Below are 16,845 nucleotides of genomic sequence, written 5' to 3' on the forward strand. Positions count from 1 at the left end.
GTGGGGAGAGGCAGAACACTGTTTAAAACGCAAGAAGGGCCGTTTCTTCCACTGTACTATTTCTACTTCTCCACCAAAAGAGAATCATTTTCCAATATTGCTGCTATCTTTGTTCCTGAACTGAGGGACCTCAGCACCCATTATTAAACCAACACACCTATCACATTGATAAGTTAACACAGTTCTCCTAAACATGGCTTACACCATCTTCATGTAATTCTTTTCCTCATTTTCCTACAATTATTGCTTCCTCTTCCTTTCCTTATCTGTATTTGATTTTTCTCTCCTCTCTGAGTGTAAACTACTACTATTATTTCCACTTCCCCTCTGTCACTGGGGGGAGGGGTCTCTGCTTTAGTGGTGTGCTCCTCCATGCTTTAGACACAAAGAAGGAGGGGAGAGCAAATCAGAGGCAATACTTGGGGTGCTCTAGGCCAGTTAAGAAGCCTTACATTGGCTGAAGGGAGATGCCTGACTGCTTACACTGAGCTTTTGTTTATCCAGAGCCATGATGAACTCCAACAAGATGACCATCAACTTGGCCCTCTTTGGCATGACTCAAAGTGGAAAAAGTTCTGCTGGGAACATTATTCTGGGAAGCACTGACTTCCAGAGCAGCTTTGCTCCATGCTCTGTGACCAAAGATTGTAGCCTGGGCCGCAGCTGTCACTTCCGCAGCTTTATGCGTCGAGGAGGGCAAGAGGTGACTCTGCAGGTCCAGGTGTTGGACACGCCGGGTTACCCGCACAGCAGGCTGAGCAAGAAGCACGTGAGACAGGAGATCAGGGAGGCCCTGGCACATCACTTTGGGCAGGAGGGTCTGCACCTTGCACTGCTGGTCCAGAGAGCAGACGTGCCTCTCTGTGGACAGGAAGACTCTTCCCCAGTCCAGATGATCCAGGTAAAGAGCAGTCACACCAGTAACATTATGCCCATTTCGGATGGCATCACCTTAATAGGAATGAACTATGAAAACTGGTTAAAAGAGATATTTTAAACAAGTAGTTTAAAACAGGCGCTGGTCACATAGAAAAAACTGGTAAAAATTACTTGATTCTCCCACCAAGAGTCATTTTTACAAATTCCTTTTGAGGAATTCAGTCAGTCATTTTATACCTGGGAAATGACTTCATATTTTATACAAGAAAACAAAACAAAAATGAGATACTGAACTTAGGTTAACTAAATCTCAAACTCCTAAGAGCTGAGAATTTGATTGTCTATGTGGTCTCAGACTATCTGCCTCAGAATCAACTGAGCTGTTTGTTAAAAATGCAGATTCATCCAAGCCTTACTGAAACAGAATCTCAAGAGTAGAGCTTGCCTATCTGTGTTTGCATAAACTTTCCATATATTTCTCTAAAACAGTCAAGTTTAGAACCACTGAACTAAAATACCGACTTGCATCCTTTCAACAAGGGACAACCTCTTACAGTTTGCCATAAATGGTGGGGTGAGGGGTGGTGGTGGTGGTCACTCTGATTCAGTCATTGAACACTGTATTGAGTACTAGCAGAGTTTAATGATTGGTGAGTGATAATATGAGCCCTGCCCTCAAAACATCCACAGTCTAGAAGAGACAAATAGATAAGCACGTATATGACAACACAGTAAGTGCCAAAGCAGTGCAATGTATAACTCCTCAGTGGAGGAAGCAGCACTGAGACCTACATCATGGCAAAAATTCAGGGGAGATTTATACTTTATTTATAGGAAAGAAATTAGGAACTGTAGAAGCTTTGCTTGCCTCATCTGTAGGGTGAATAACTGCTCCATGCCAGCCATGAGATCACAGGGACCTCAGGGTGAATAAAAATAACATATGCCATCTTTCCCTAATGGTTCATCTGTTTGTTCATTTATTCACTTTCTTGATTCTCCAGTCTAGGACCACCCAGATTTAACTGCTGAACTTGACTAGTATTACTCAGTAGCCTCATTAATTGACCTAACTCAGAGAGCTCATCTCTACTAGAAGTTCCAAAGGAAACTACATGGAGAATAGCGAGTAGACATTTTCAATCAAAATGAATTTGAATGAATGCTACTCTATTTCTGGTCCAATCTCTGATTATGTTGATATAGAATTTGTTACACTTAGAAAGATAGTATACTTTGCTTTAAAGAAAGATATTTTCCTTTAACTAGTAAAGACACAAGATTGTTTGTTCTAAATGACACACATTTTCTTTTTCAGTAACTATAGCGGTTTCTAAAAAAAAAAAAAAGCATATGTGTAATCACAAAAAACTAGTGGAAAAAATTAGGGTGACAAGAGTATAAAAAATAATCCTCATCATCCATCTCCTGAAAAATCAAGAACATTCTGCACAAAAGCAAAGATGATTGCAATTAAGAAACAATGTGAAATCTAAGAAAACCCATGAACCTCCTCTAACCTATTAAAGCCAGCATTTCAAACAATATTTCTGGTAGAAATCAAAAGGGGGGCCCTGGAGCTATACTGTCAGTGTAATTTTTAAGCAGCTTAAAAAATTCATTTAAAGTTCCTATTAAATAGACATTTAACTCTATAGAGGGATGTAATCCAGTAAACTCTGTAAATGGATAAATAGTTCTCAAAAACTAACCTGACTCTCTCTGTATGTTTCCAGATTTTTCTTTCTGCTGATCCAAAAAGGACATTTTAAGAGACGCACATTTTGAAAATGGATTTTTCCAGTTTTAGGATACAGAACTATATTATAATCCCCTATTTTTTTTTTTTATACAAGTGAATTTGTTTCATACATGTCTCTGATCCTTTTAAATGGTATTTGGCATACATACAGCCTTCACTTCTTATGGCTGCCTTCCTTAAGTCAGTGTCCAATTCAGGAGTTGAAGGCAGAGAAAAGATGAGCGAGGGAGACTCAGATCCAGAACAATTTTCCAAGAGTAAGTAACCTCTCTCCCAGGAGAGATTTAGTAATCCTCTGCAGGGTCATGACCCCTGGAGGCACTGCAGTCCTATTCTGGGTTTCCACCTTGATCTCTGGGTGAAGACTGCCTAAGCACAGGCTGGCTGTTTATGAGCTTCTTCCTGAAGGTGCCTCAGATACTAGTGGCAGCCATCTGGATGTGCTCACAGATCGGGAGCAGCTGCAGGATGTCTGAATATTCAACAGGACCCACAGCTGTTAGGAAGGAGCAAAGGGTGGTTAAGTTCCTCTGCTTCCAGACACACCCTGGATTTCTTTTTCTTCCTGGCTCACACAAAATGAGGAACAGAACATCTGTCTTCACCTTTGCCTTTCCCCCTTTCTGGGGGCACTGATGCCCTCCATGGAAGGAGTCTTCAAGGCCAGTGCCAGAGAAGTGACCTCTTCTTTTCCTGCACCTCCCTGTTGTCTCTTTAAATCTCTCTCAGTCTGTGCTCTAATATTTTATAGAGGGGTTATAAGCTGCCAGTTGTGACAACTGAAATGGTTCCTCAAATGATCCTTTTCTCTTTATGTCAGGCCTTCCTTAATCTACAGCAAAACAGTAGAGATGTTAGTGTCTCCCCAAAATGGAGAAAAAAGGGAATGATTCATCTGAATCTTATCTACATTTGAATTTTTAAAAAAATCCCTAAATTATAGATCAGAGCATATAAAATGGGCCCCTCTGGTAGCTCAGAAGGTAAAGAATCCGCCTGCAATGTGGGAGACCTGGGTTTGATCCCTGGGTTGGGAAGATCCCCTGGAGGAGAGCATGGCAACCCACTCCAGTATTCTTGCCTAGGGAATCCCCATGGACAAAGAAGCCTGGTGGTCCACAGTCCATGGGGTCACAAAGAGTTGGACACGACTGAGTGACTGAACACACAGCATATATAATAGTCTTCTTAAGGAAAGTGCTAGCACGCAGTCAAACTGCACTAGGAATTGAATCCAGGAATTGATTACATTCTTTCCATGGTCATGGTATCATGTTTGTATTATTACTGTATACAATCAGGTTTCAAGCAAATATTTTGATTTCGAATGAACAACTTGACTGCTGATGTTATAGATGGGTGTACACAGATGGGGTTTAGAAAGACCAATGCAAGACCTGCACATACTGAACAGAGATCATGGGCTTAGCTGTTCCACAGAATTCAGCTGAAATGTGTCTGCTATAGTTCCAGGTACATGACTATAGATGTTGCTTAACAAAACTTTCTTGGCTTCAGTTCCTCATTTATAAAATGGGGATAATTTACCTAGTTAGAGAGTTCTGAAGGCTGTATTTAAAAAATGTAATGTGCTTGGCATCATGCCTGAATTACAGCAGGTTCATAGCAGGTTTCCAGAAAATTGCCACTGCTGTTATTGTTTTGTCATCATCAGTATCTAGACCGTGATGAGTAACTTCTTCAAATGAGCTACTAGATATGAGCAACACATTGCAGAGGTGAAGAGCCTGGGTCCTGCAGTCAGTTATCCCTGTGCTCAATTTCCTACTTAGTTACTTGCTTTGTTACCTTGGGCAAATAACTTCTCTAAATTTCAACCTTTTCGGTGATAAACTGGAAAAGATAATAGTTTTCTGGGTTACTTTTGGAATGAATGTCATATTAACATAATGGTAAATTAATTCAAACACTCCCACATGTCAAGTGCACAATAAACGTTACCTATGATTACTTTTTTGCTAGTATTTGTTTTACCCTAAAATTGAGACATATTATCTGTAGCCTTCTTTGGAATTATTTTGATAGGATTCATAAAAAAGAGTGAAACCAAACTTACACAGCCCTGATGTATAAGAACTTCCGTATTAATTTAGGGAAAAAAAAAATGTGGGAAAAAAATTCACTGGCTTAGTAACGTTAAACTGAGAAGCCTCAATTTAGTGGGAAGGACAGGGACCTGGCAGTCAGGGAACCTCTGTTACGGGCCCAAGTCTGCCAATAATCAGCAATGTGGCTTAGACCATGTCATTTAATATCACAAGGCCTTAATATCCTCATCTGTAAAATAAGGCAATTTCGATAGATGATCTCCAAGGTTGACTCTTCTCTAAATCTGATCTAACAAGGCTTATCATTCAGCTTTGGCTCTCTAAGAAGAAAATGTGGTGCTCTAAGTGGGAAGAGAATAAGGGAATAACATAAAGAATGGTCCTTCTTGTCCTCCTGATCCATGATAATTTTTTTTTCTCAGTTGATGTAATAGTTGGCTTTTTTAAAAGTTTCCCCCTAAAAAGACCAGATGCTATGATTTCATCAACCACAAACAAATGGGGCAGGGCTGGTGAGGTCCTGGGAAAATGAACACAATTCCTGGAAAACAAAGTTTATATCCTAACTAGTCCCAAAAGGACTAGATGGACTCATACCCATTAGCACTTTGAAATCAAACAATTTATGATTGATTATAAATTTTCTATCTAGCTTAGTATTATATTTAAGTTGTTAACACCAGATAACTTACATTAACTTATCTTTCTTTTGGATTTTTATGTGAGGTATCAATCAACCATGATTATTCTCTGGGTCTGTAGAGAACATGTTTGGCCACTAACATGATGACTGTACACCAAGCGACACTACTTTCAAATATTCAACTATTTTCTGGCCAAAAATCAATTTAAAGAATATAAGCTAAATCAACCATTCTCTTCTATTTTTGGCAATAATTCAAAAGTGCAATTTCTCTCACAGTTTAGGACATGAGCATCTTTTCATAAGTAATTACCAACATGTAAAAACTTTCCAGTGGCTCAACACATGGACTCGTAAGTGGTGTCAAGCTTACAAATCTATTATCCTTAGGTGCTTTAACTCATTTTTCCTGAATGATATTATGGTTTAAAGCAGAGCAAACGTCTGGTGGAAACAAAGCGGGGGAGGGCATGTTCATGTTACAATATAGAAAGCCAGGTACTAAAAACACACTATGAATCTTACACCATTTAATGCAGTAAGTACTAACCGAGAAAGAGGAGAGTTCTATGTTATAATATATAACTCAGGAGAGAACCACTCGAGCCAAACAGTTTATTTAACATTAATTTGTATTATGGTGATGTTGTATAAATATTTAATAACAAATATAGCCCATGCATCAACCAATACCCAGAGAATAGTTCTGGCAGTAGCACTCAAGGTAGCTTAAGGACAGTAGCTATTTATTAACTTATATTAAACATTTCAATATAAGCACATCAATAATGCACTGGGGAATATAAGGTCTGGCACTAAATTTGAGAAACTTCTAGAGGCAAGAATGATGAAAGATCAATAGTTGTACTTGTTAAAAATAAAATCCCAATACTATACAATTCCCAGTAATGCTCAATCACTTTCTTTACTTGGTATGTCTTTATCGCCTGAGAAACTCCTTGCTAATTTCGATGCTCAAGGCATCATCACACGCCAGATACATTTTCTGATCCCTCCCTTTACCCCCACATTACACCCCCCATCCAAAATTAGGCTAAATGTCTGCCTCTGTAGCGCCAATATATTTTCTATCACATTTGCGAGGACAACAAACTAAATGTACTTTTTCCTATGTGTCCCTCTTCCTTAGCCCTAAGCTTAGTTAGTAAACAAGAATTTCCATCATATACAAGCAGGAAATGCATGTTTTGTACCATTCCTTGTCTCGGAACAAAGTAGATCCCTCAATAAGTATTTGCAGCAGGAATAAATCCCCCAGAGAGCTTTTAAAAATTTACATCCCCAGGTTCCATCCCTGAAGATTTTGATGCACTTTTAATAAGCACCCTAAGTGATTCTGGTGTAAATGGCCCAGAAATCTTCGTATTCTCAGAACCTAAATCTGTTATATTTAGCATGTCATTGATTTTTCTACCATTTAGGTTAATTTTCTTGGGTTGCAATAAAAATACCACCAACTCCCTGGCTTAAGCAACAGAAATTTATTGCCTGTCAGTTCTGGAGGCTATATGTCTGAAACAGATGTCAGCAGGTGAGATTCTTCTGAGGGTTGAGAGTGAGGGATGTGTCCAAGGATTCTCTCCTTGGCTTATGAATGGCTGACTTTATGCTTACCTGGTGTTCTCCCAGTATTCATGTTTTTGTCCAAAGTTCTGTTTTATAAAGACATATTGGATTAGAGTCCCACTCTAGTGAATTTATCTTAATTAACTGCATCTGCAATAATCCTATTTCCAAGTAAAGTCACTTTGGAGGCACTGGAGTTTAAGTCTTCAACATATCAATTTGGAGAAAGGGGTTACAATTCAATCCACAGTATGGTTTATTTATTTTCCAATTCTCTGACTTCTCTCCCACAAGAGATGTGTTAGAGTACACAGAATATACGAAAAACTCTGAGGTCTGCTAATTTTGCTATGTCACTATTAGCTAAAATGTGATGTTGACATTACACATATACTTTGATTTAACAAGAGCTATGTTCTTCAAAGTTTGGGGTGAAGGTTGGCAATTTGTGTTTTAAAGGCACATTAGTTCAGTTCAGTTCAGTCAGTCGCTCAGTCGTGTCCGACTCTCTGCGACCCGATGAACCGCAGCACGCCAGGCCTCCCTGTCCATCACCATCTCCCAGAATTCACTCAAACTCACGTCCATCAAGTTGGTGATGCCATCCAGCCATCTCATCCTCTGTCATCCCCTTTTCCTCCTACCCCCAATCCCTCCCAGCGTCAGAGTCTTTTCCAATGAGTCAACTCTTCGCATGAGGTGGCCAAAGTACTGGAGTTTCAGCTTTAGCATCAGTCCTTCCAAAGAACACCCAGGGCTGATCTCCTTCAGAATGGACTGGTTGGATCTCCTTGCAGTCCAAGGGACTCTCAAGCATCTTCTCCAACGCCACAGTTCAAAAGCATCAATTCTTTGGCGCTCAGCTTTCTTCACAGTCCAACTCTCACATCCATACATGACCACTGGAAAAACCATAGCCTTGACTAGAAAGACTTCTGTTGGCCAAGTGATGTCTCTGCTTTTGAATATGCTATCTAGGTTGGTCATAACTTTTCTTACAAGGAGTAAGTGTCTTTTCATTTCATGGCCGCAGTCACCATCTGCAGTGATTTTGGAGCCCAAAAAGATAAAGTCTGACACTGTTTCCACGCTTTCCTCATCTATTTCCCATGAAGTGATGGGACCAGATGCCATGATCTTCGTTTTCTGAATGCTGAGCTTTAAGCCAACTTTTTCACTCTCCTCTTTCACTTTCATCAAGAGGCTTTTTAGTTCCTCTTCACTGTCTGCCATAAGGGTGGTGTCATCTGCATATCTGAGGTTATTGAGATTTCTCCTGGCAATCTCGATTCCAGCTTGTGCTTCTTCCAGCCCAGCATTTCTCATGATGTACTCTGCATAGAAGTTAAATAAGCAGGGTGACAATATACAGCCTTGACGTACTCCTTTTCCTATTTGGAACCAGTCTGTGGTTCCATGTCCAGTTCTAACTGTTGCTTCCTGACCTGCATACAGGTTTCTCAAGAGGCAGGTCAGGTGTCTGATATTCCCATCTCTTTCAGAATTTTCCACAGTTTATTGTGATCCACACAGTCAAAGGCTTTGGCATAGTCAATAAAGCAGAAATAGATGTTTTTCTGGAACTCTCTTGCTTTTTCTATGATCCAGCAGATGTTGGCAATTTGATCTCTGGTTCCTCTGCCTTTTCTAAAACCAGCTTGAACGTCTGGAAGTTCACGGTTCATGTATTGCTGAAGCCTGGCTTGGAGAATTTTGAGCATTACTTTACTAGCGTGTGATGCCAATTAAAGTCTCTCTCTGCAAAACTCTTTTCTGTAAAGTTAGAATCTTCCTGTTAAAATCATTATTCTCTAATGTACTGATCTTGAAATGTCTGAGGATTTTCTGGAAGCGGGGCATTTTTAGGAGAACCAGAAGCATACAATTATTCTATGGTGTAGACAGACTGATATGAGGAAAATTTGGGGACCTATACCTTGAGAGAGTCTTCTGAATAGAAAACAGAAAGTGCAGACTACAGGCGAATCTGTGATAATGAACTAGAGTAGAAAAGAGAAGTTTCACAGGAAACTACAATTGTGTGTCCCAAAGATTAAACTTCAAAATTGAGGAACCAAAGTTTACAAATAAAACCCTGAATCTTCTATTTAAGATGATGGTGAGGGTCTAAATTCCAAATTAATCTAACATATTTATTGAGCGCACAATGTATTAGAGGCTTTGATTGATATAGGAAGACACAGACTTTCCTTCTAAGAAGTCACAGTCAAGTTGTAGAGATGAATGTGAAAATAAATAACTCTGATGAAAGTCAGACTGTATTAGGAGTTATAACTGGTAACTGTGGTCTTGAGAGGCTTCTAATTTTTAGATATATTGTTCCACAGTTCTTATATTTTCATATTAGATTTACATATCCCAATTCTTCTTTCCTTCCTTTTTGTTTCACCCTTGTTTCTTCATTTTTTTCAGCTGTTCAATATTATGACTCATACTTATTTAAAAGTTTCCCAAACTACCTTTCAATTTTTCAGTATTTTTATTGAGTTTGCATTAATCTAATACCGCTCTATAGGTTTGTACTCAACCTCTGTACATCAGTTTCTCCATACCATAATTGTATCTCCCACAAATCATCACGTTGAACTTCAAAAGAGCTAAAGCTCTGGCATATTATCTGGCACTAAATAGCAGTTGTTCTCCCTTCTTTTAGAGGTTCTGGATATTTGTTATTAAATTATTCCTAAGCATTTAATATTTCTCTTGCTATTACAGTGGCAGCTTTGGAAATATTTTTCTAATGAGAGTTTTTGGAATGGAGTGAACTTTACTGTTGCGTTGTCATGATTTCATATAACTGCAAATATTCACAGAAGTTAAATGGTTATTTCTAGATGCCTTTCATACTGTGTTAATGATCTGCCACATGCTATTACTTCTGCTTTAGGTCAGCTTTTTTACTATTCAAATAAGAATTTATTACATAACCAACTTCTACATAACTAAACAAAGGAATAACAGTATTCAATATTTTTTACCCACATTAGAGGAAGTCACCCAATAAATTGGGTTGGATTCTACATATGTGAAGAGGATGTGAATCACAGTAATATTTTGTAGTTGTTCCAAATGACCAACTGTATTTTGATAGCATTTCCATTATATGTCATCTGATTCATCAATAGATTGTAACCAGATTATATAACTATAAATTCTCAGAAAATGCTTTTAGTGATGATAATACAATATTCCTACAGAAAAAGATAGGACATTCTTCTGAGCAAGGTCCTCTGACTTAAAGAATTTCAGTGGTTCTAACAGATTCAAGTTGACAGGCAAGTATGTACGACTGCTGAATGTTGCAAAGGTAATTAAATCATGCAGCAGAAGATAACACACAGTTTTGAAGCTGTATTTACATAAATTACAACAAAATAAAATGGAGAACTTAAGCCTTTTTTAAAAGAAAGCCCACCCATCTCTCTGCATTTGCTTACATTATTTGACTCCATCATCACTTCCCTTTATATATTTCAGTTTTAGAAACATAATGAGGTACAGGTCGGTTTACTGTCTGTGTTAAACCATAACTCTTCTGCTCATCTTTGAGAAATACAGTCAAAGGCAAATAGCCACTTACCTCCTCTCTTTCAGGAACTTCTGGGCCATGCTTGGATGAATCACACGGCCATTCTTTTCACCCATGCAGAAAAAATAGAAGAGGCTGGGTTCAATGAAGATGAATACTTATGTGAGGCCTCCGAAACACTGCTAAAGCTACTAAATTCTATTCAGCGTAGGTATATTTTCCAGTATAAAAAAGGAAACTCACTTAATGAACAAAGACTAAAAATCTTGGAAAGAATCATAGAATTTGTAAAAGAAAATTGTTACCAAGTTCTTACCTTTAAGTAAGATTTAGGTGAAAGGAAAAGGGCTTTGGGTTTTAGAGTCAGCAACCTGTATTCAACGTGCCTTTGTGAGCAGGAATGTGGACCATCAGAATTTCCATATGCTGCCAGTGAGCACGTACATTGATATAACCACTTTGGAAAACTGTTTAGCAATTAAAAATAAGATTTTTAAGGCAAACCCTATGACACAATAATTATATATGTCCAAAAGAAATGTATATATCTATGCATGTGTGTACAAAAATGTTCACAGCAGTACTACTTATAATAGCTAAAAAGTGGAAATTACCCAAATGTTCACTAATGGTAGAACGGATAAACAAATTGTGGTATATTCACACTATGAAATACTACGCAGTAAGGAGAATGAGCAAACTAAACTGCATGTAACAAGATCAATGAATTATCCTAACGTAACATTGAAAGAAAGAAGCCAGACATGAAAGAGTATATACTCTATGATTCAATCTGTATAAATTTCCGAGTCAAAACTAATGTAAATTAAACTATTTTGATGTGACAATCACAAGGAAGTCAAGTTACCCTTGTGGGGAGGAGGTGGAAGAGTGAGTGAAAGCAAGCACCAGGGTGGCTTCTGAGACTCCAGTAATGTTCTATTCGTTGATCCAGAAGCTGGTTTCACAGAGTGTGTCCCCACTGTGAAAATCCAACAACAAGCACTTCTGACTTATGAACTGTATACTACATACGCTATACTTAAATGAAAGTTAGAGATGAATAATTACACAAATTTTCAAGACTCGATCCACTGCTTACATGATGCTAAAAACTTACACTTGTGAAGGCCTATTCCTCATATGAGATATCTACCTCATATTTACTATAATCATGAAACAACTTAGCACACAGTAGATGCTCAATAAATGTTAACTTCCCTTTTCCACTTTCATATGATCCCTGGCTCCTATTTAGGAACGGAAATGTAGGTAAAAGCTCAGAGCCAAATCCTGCAGCATAAATAATGGAAATAACTGTTAACCAAATACAGATAAAGCTTTGACTGAAAAAGACGCTTCCAGTCTGCCTTGGAAGGTCGGTCAATCAGGATAGGGAGAAAGCTCCAGGATAATCTCAAAGACAGCAGTAAAGATCAAAGGAAATTAATTTGAGTTAATCACAATAGCCAAGTCCATCAACAAGTCAAAATCAGATTACCCCCAAGTTTAACATTTGCACAACTGTTATCATTTACAAGATTCTTTCCTAATATAGTCTCCAATTTACAGTTTGTTTGCATAAAGTTAATTTGTAAATGGCTTTTTTTAGTGTGCATTATACTTTATTTTCCATTAAAAACAAGATTACAGCTGGTGGTTATCTCTCAGACTAGTCCTCAAAAATGTACTTAATGTTTAATATTATCTGAACTTCTAACACAAATCTATAAAGTGCTTCTAGGAGAAAGAATAATACAAGTTCCAACTTGAAACAACATCTCTATTTCTCTGCATGATCCCCTTCTATCGTTGTGGGTCCAAGATTGTGAAGTGGGAACATCAACAATCAGGCTGAGTTTGGAAGTTAAGCAAAAATCGACACTTCCCCAGGGGTTGGTGACTCACTGACAAAGAAACAGATTTGAGGTCAAGAAGTTGAAACTGCAGTGATTCATGAAGAACAGAGTGGGAAATTGATGTTTGAAGTCCTTCATACTCTTCATGCATGTGATGTCAGATAACTCTTCATAGAACACAAACACTTGTGAGCCTCAGGAGAGATATGTCGTGCAGAATCACAAAGGAATCAAGATCTGTGAGCCAGGAGTAGTGCTGTGTCTTCTAGTTTCAAAGAGGAAGACCTCTGAGATGTTCTTCCCTGAATTAGTTTAATTTGTATATACATATATTTTACATAAATCCCTGAATATGATATTATATATTTGACTTTCTTTAGTAATCTTATATTTTGCTTTTTTCAGGTAACTTTTACCTCTCCTCCTTTTCATGCAAATCAGCCATTACAGATAGGTCAACAAAAAGCATGGTATACATTATATTTTCTGCATGGCCAGATAATCACATACATACAGAGTATACACATACACATAAACAAATATAGGGATTTTTTTTAATTTTCATACTATACTATTGCTTTTTTTTTTTAACATCAGCTCATATAAACTCCTGCAACTCCAAAATGTAGCTTAAACTCACCGTTTTTAAAGACTGCATAGCAGGATGTACATTTCTGGGAGTATATGTAACAAATTTATGTTAACTATTTCTCCATTTATATGCATTCCAGTTTTCTGCCATGCAAAGTCATCCTGTACATATTTAATATTGATTTCTCTTCTGTAAGTTATATTCCTAAGAGTGAGATTTAGGCTGTAGTATATATACACTTTAATATATCTTTTAAAATATATCTTATGCAGTTTCTATTCATAAATGTTGCAACAAACAATTTTCAACAACAGCATTTGAGAACCCTTTTCCTATATTCAGGTCATCAGTGTTATTATCTCACACATGAACTTGGTAAACAAAATCATACCTTGCTTACCATTTACCTTAATTTGCATACTCCAGACTACTATCTAATTAGAGCATTTTTATAAGCAGGTTTGTCATTTACTCTTCTATGAACTGCCTCTTCACATTATTTCTTTTTTGTCATTTCTATTCGATCACTTCGCACAAAGTTTCTTTGCTTGACAAAAACTTTAGTCAGGCTCCTGAACTTTCTAGGCCCATCTGTGCCTAACATAGTTTTGTTAAGAACTTTGCCAACAAGTCAGTTACCAAACTCTACCCACAATATCTGATCAGGTTCCTTGTCTAATCACCCTGGTCTGTCTTCAGCAAAGACCCTGTTGGGTGGATTTACCCAGACACACTCTGATCCTTCCTTGTGTTCAGTATTTCCCTCTTGGTAATTCTCCAGCCTGTTCCTTGGCTATAAACTCCCACCTGCCCATGTTGTATTCAGAGTTGAGCCCAATCTTTCTCCCTCACAGTAAATTCCCATACGCGTAGTCCCTATACCTATCTTGATGATCCTTTCTTATCATCAAGTGTCACTGAATATGTTTTCTTTAACACTTCCTGCTTGGTAAGTAGGAAGAAATCTACATATATTACAGATATTGGCCCAGTCTTTCATGTTGTAATGTTTTTCAATTCTGTTATTGTCTTTCAGTTTTGGTTATGGTAACTTTAGCCAACGTGAATTTAGTCATACATTTCTATGTACATGCTACAAAATGGTTTTAGATTCATTTCCTTGTTGATGGGTTACCAATGGGTATATAGGTATACATCTTCTTTACTTCTAGATCTATTCTATATTCTTAGTTCTTTTCCATTATCTATTTGCTATATATTATATCAATACCATAATGATTTAATTCAAATGATTTTTATATCCTTCCTTGATATCTACGAGGGCAAGTTTCCCTTGTTCTTTTCTCAACATATTTTCTGATTACTCCCAGTCATTCATTTATATATATTTAGATCTCATTTTAATTTCAAAAAACTTACTTTCCACTGTATTTATGACAAATGACATTTTGTCATATTAAAAATGACATTTTGTAATTATTGCTCCCATGTAAGCATACAAGATGTTTCTCCATGTTTATTATTTTTTTAATATTACTGAATTTCTTACATTTTTCTTTTCCTTAGTTTTGCCAATTTGATAAAGTTGCTATTCAGTTTTTCTTCTCAATATGAAGTTCTACTCTTAATTTATACCAATTAAGAATTATTTGTCTCTGAATTCAGAATCAAGTACTTCTCTACCATTGTTTGGTAACAAAGAACTGTTTCCCTAAGAACTCTATCCCCAATACATTATCCCCTCAACTTTGACCTTTAGAGCACTTCCCTCCAGTACTCTTGCCTGGAAAATCCCACGGATGGAGGAGCCTGGTAGGCTGCAGTCCATGGGATCGCAAAGAGTCAGACACGACTGACGTGACTTAGCAGCAGCAGCAGCAGAGCGCTTCCATTTCCTCTCTATCCTTTTCTCTTAACCTCATTTTTCCTATGGAAGAAGTCTTAGTAAAGTTTTTACTTTCTCCTTCTTGCTAGATTTTGCTCATTATTTAATTCAAGATTTCCCCTTACAGATCACCCCTTATATTTCAAAAGTCCTTTCTTGCCATTTACATTGAGCATTCGTTTACATTATCTCTTTTACTCACTTAATATACAAATATTAGACAGTCCATTCCTTACCACTGTTTTCTTTTCTCTCATCTTCCCCTCATCTTTCTAGTTACTGCATTTTCCTAAAACACCTGCATTCTAGCATAGCATCTCAGAGGCATTAATTACACATATGGTCTTCCATGAACCACTCTGCAATAGCAATTCTAGCTCTTCATGATAATCAACATAGTGGATGTAGGGAAATGATTGCTTAGTTGGTATTGGGGTTGTTAAAACATAATAGCAAGACACTGAAGCAAACACCTGGCTGCTGTGCCACCTAAAGCCTACTGGATTTTTCTGGATGAGAGCACATGTGTATCACTGAATAAACTTACCACTGTTTTTGTTGCTAAGTCTAAGTCATGTCCTACTTTTACTACCCCATAGATTGTAGCCCATCAAGCTCCTCTGTTCATGGGATTTCCAGGCAAGAATACTGGAGTGGGTTGCCATTTCCTTCTCTACGGGATCTTTCCCACCCAGGGACCAAATCCATGTCTCTTGCATTGGTTCAGATGGATTCTTTATTGCTTAGCCACTTGGGAAGCCCATAAACTTAACATTACTGGAGATAACTGCAATCAAACAACCATGTGATCAGAATTTGCTCCAGGTAAAATAAATGATGTTTACAAAGTTCATCTTTAGTATGTTGCCACCTTTCCTCTTAAGAGTCTGTAATTTGTAATCTCTCCTCACATCTCTCCAGGTGGCCATCTGTACGCTATTCTCACTTGGAAGACAAAAATCTCTACTAAACTTTATATGCAGAAGTGCTTTGAACATTTTAGATTACTGGAGGATAATATACTTGACATTTTTATGCACCTGGGGTTACAACCTCATTGGTACCTACCATCCTAGGGAATTAGAAATTCACCTCTAATAACTCACCAGCTCTGACCCTTACTAGGTTTGTTCATCTAGATACCATTAACTCAATTAGTAATTTCAGACTTCCTTTTTTAAGTTGTTTATCTACACTCTGCCTTTCTAAAAGATAACCTGCTTAGGTTTTCTCTTCTACTGATTTTCAGGCAGCTCACAATTCTTTTACAAAAGGCTAATGCTTTAAGTGGCACTGCTATTTCCCAGATTCTCACTCAAACTTTAAGAAGTTTCCTTTCACAAGCATCTAAAATTTTTATCAATTCATATGCTTTAAGAAAAAATGTTATCCTTTTATATGAAAACTGAAAGTTATGGAAAGAGTTATTTCTACCAAAATCATTCTTTTGTTAAACTTAGTAAAAGTGACTTTTGGTTTGCATTTTCCATTAATCTTTTTCAAAGAGAAATCAAATTGTGTTGTTGATTTTGGATGACTTCTGTACTGTTCTTTCCAAATTCCCCAGGTGTGAAAAGTTGAGTGGGTTTTAAATTAACAAGTATCAGCCAAGTATCTTAGAGCTGAAAACTTAAGTGTATGCATATATCGAGAGCCTATCTCTACTGGGATGTATGATACTCTAATGAGTCCATTTACAGAAACAAATGTAAAACTTTGTCACAGCCTTGATATGAAGGCTCATCATGTCAATGCCATTGTAGAAATGAGCAGACGTTAATAACTGGTACTTGAACAATTCTACATGCATTATGCCAACAGGAAAGTCAAGAGTAGTAATCAGCCTTTTCATTTAAAAGGATTATTATTTTTTCCTGCAATTATTGAGCCCATGGCCTGTTTCGGCTGCTGTTGCTAAGGACAATAGCCTGACAGATAGGAAATGATGTTGATGAAGATACAAAATAACACTTACACACATATTTTACTCAAAAATCCAGAGAATTGGGAATAGGGTATGTTAGGAAGGAGGTGGGAGTAAGGAAAGGGAAGGAAAAA

General features: G+C 37.4%; 1 protein-coding gene across 1 annotated transcript; it reads left to right on the plus strand.

Annotated features, from left to right (window-relative positions):
* Positions 1–508: 508 nt before the first annotated feature.
* Positions 509–10,816, plus strand: GIMD1 (GIMAP family P-loop NTPase domain containing 1). Its single transcript, XM_068974820.1, has 2 exons — positions 509–901; positions 10,556–10,816. The coding sequence occupies exons 1-2, from the start codon at positions 509–511 to the stop codon at positions 10,814–10,816; spliced, it is 654 nt and encodes a 217-aa protein (XP_068830921.1).
* Positions 10,817–16,845: the final 6,029 nt, after the last annotated feature.

The sequence above is a fragment of the Capricornis sumatraensis genome, chromosome 7 (genome assembly GCF_032405125.1).
Source record: "Capricornis sumatraensis isolate serow.1 chromosome 7, serow.2, whole genome shotgun sequence".
Lineage (NCBI taxonomy): Eukaryota > Metazoa > Chordata > Mammalia > Artiodactyla > Bovidae > Capricornis > Capricornis sumatraensis.

Coding starts and splice junctions, on each gene's coding strand:
- GIMD1 (XM_068974820.1), top strand. CDS start 509: ATGATGAACTCCAACAAGATGACCATCAACTTGGCCCTCTTTGGCATG. Junction 902..10,555: donor CCCCAGTCCAGATGATCCAG/GTAAAGAGCAGT, acceptor CCTCTCTTTCAG/GAACTTCTGGGCCATGCTTG.